The sequence below is a fragment of the Sesamum indicum genome, linkage group LG2 (genome assembly GCF_000512975.1).
Source record: "Sesamum indicum cultivar Zhongzhi No. 13 linkage group LG2, S_indicum_v1.0, whole genome shotgun sequence".
Classification (NCBI taxonomy): Eukaryota; Viridiplantae; Streptophyta; class Magnoliopsida; order Lamiales; family Pedaliaceae; genus Sesamum; species Sesamum indicum.
The window spans coordinates 4,670,220-4,672,417 of NC_026146.1; the positions used below are offsets into that span (position 1 = coordinate 4,670,220).

General features: G+C 36.4%; 1 protein-coding gene across 1 annotated transcript in view; it reads right to left on the reverse strand.

Annotated features, from left to right (window-relative positions):
- The window catches only part of LOC105155447 (probable indole-3-pyruvate monooxygenase YUCCA11), a 2,115-nt gene extending 611 nt beyond the window's left edge, over positions 1-1,504 (reverse strand). The window contains exons 1-3 of the mRNA XM_011071321.2: positions 734-1,504; positions 403-639; positions 119-241 (exon numbers count right to left, since the gene is read on the reverse strand). Of these exons, the coding sequence (XP_011069623.2) occupies positions 119-241; positions 403-639; positions 734-1,504 (1,131 nt within the window). The remainder of the gene's footprint in view (positions 1-118; positions 242-402; positions 640-733) is intronic.

The following is a 2,198-nucleotide window of genomic DNA, read 5'->3' on the forward strand; positions in this document are numbered from 1 at the left end:
TTCCTATATATATATATATAACAAACATAAAATCGTGTTTGGAACATTTATACACATGAAATCAAACTAAAAATAGTTTAAATTATGAAGAAAAAATGAGAATAAAATGATAAATCACCTTAAGCCATTTTCTCACAGTGCTCTTGTAGCCAGTTGCAAAGACGACGGCGTCGTAACTCTTTGTCTCGCCGTCGGCAAACTGAACATGATCTCCATTCACCTTCTTGATTGATGGAAAAACCTAATTCATACATTGATCAAACATAATAATCAGCATCTGCATGCATGCAACATTCACACTCACACACGTGTGTATGTGTGTGTAGCTAGCATGCAACATAGTTTGTATGTGTGAAAGTGCGTGAAAAGGGTGTGTGTGTGTGTGTGTGTATATATATATACCTCTAGTTCTCCTGCTCGGATCTTGGAGACAGTCCCCACGTCAATAACAGGAGATCTTCCAGTTGCCCTTTTGAGAAAAAAGGGTCCCTTTCCAGGCCGTTGGATGCCGTAATCAGACAGATTATTTCCATATTTGATTTTGCTCAACATTAGTACGATGTTGTCCACAAGTTCTAGCGGCAGATACTTCAGCAGTTCCATCCCAAGTTTGACCATCCACTCATTCAAGATATGCACCTGTGACGCGGCAAAAAATCAAATTAAACTCAAATCATTTAGTACTATTAATTCACAACTCAAAAGGACTAATAGTCGTAAATAGGTCGCTTACAGGACTACGAACAACCAGAGAAGTGCGAGCACCCCAGTTGCACAAATCAAGTGCAATTTCCATGCCGGAATTTCCACTCCCCACGACCAAAACATCCCTCTTTGCAAACTTCATCCCGTTGTCGTAACGACTAGAGTGGATCACCTCCCCCTTAAAGGAATCCAACCCTGGAATTTGAGGGATGTAGCCCTCACTATTCTCCCCAGTCGCCACCACAAGAAACTTGGCCACGTACTCCTCGGTTGTCCCAAGTAGCGTATTCGTGGCCACCACAACCCACTGTCCATCTTTGTTGTCATGGAACGAGGCACATGAAACGTTGCGATGATACAATGGGTTGATGTTGAAATTGGCAACATAGTCATCCAAGTATTGGATAAAACCATGTTTGGGCACAAATGTTGGTGCATTGGGAGGGAATGGCATGTGGGGTAGTTGGCAGAATTGCTTAGCCAGATGAAGTTTGAGTCTGTCGTAGGCTCTTTTCTTCCAAAGGGATGCAAAACAATCTTCTCTTTCTAAGACAATGTTTGGTATGTTGTCAAGGTTTAGACATGCAGAAGTTGCTAACCCTGCAGGCCCTGCCCCGACAATTACCACTGTAGTTTCTTGCTTCATTTCTCTCTCTCTCTCTCTAGATTTGTCTGTATCTCTCTTTAATCTTTTCAGATTGTTCTTGGATGCTTTCGTATTTATAGGCAAAATTATAGTCGTGATTGTTCGACAAGTACCATTTTCATACCAAATCAAAACAAAAAAAAAATGTACCATTTTTATAAGGTAAGTATAATGGCACAAAATTAAATGTTATATAAAAGAAATAATCCCTTGATTATGTATATAAATGGTCAGTAGTTATTTCATTTTTATCTCTTATTTAAAGATATAGTAATAAAATTCAATTTGATCATTAGTAAGTTGACTATTTTGTAACACGACTTTTATGTGTATGGTAACAACTAGCATTATGGAAAGTTAAATTTCCACTATTTTCATATAGAGTTAAGGTAAATCCACAATATTGGTTTGAATTTAATTAAACTTTTATTAATTTTTATATATGGCGCCATTGCAGCTTATTAATTAGGATTATTGATTAATTAGTCAAATTTGTTTAGATTAATCATTTATGTCCGCGCTTAAATTCAAATTTAAGTTTTAATAGTTGAGTTTAAATTGATTTGGGTTTATATAAAATTCGTTTTGAGAAATGTTCTGCAAGTTTGAAGCTACTCTCACTGTTCACGCATGTGTTAAGTGATGAATTCATAGTTGTTTTAGTTTAGCAAAAACTGAGAAAAAAATTTGATTTTCATGCAAAATTCAGACAGAAAAATTATGTGTGTCAGTGCTCCAGAAATATTGGAGAATATGTTAATTACGAAGTTACCATTTACTCAAACAAAAAGTAGTCCACAAATATTGGAGAACTTTATCCTAACTTGATTATTTGTGTTGACCAGCA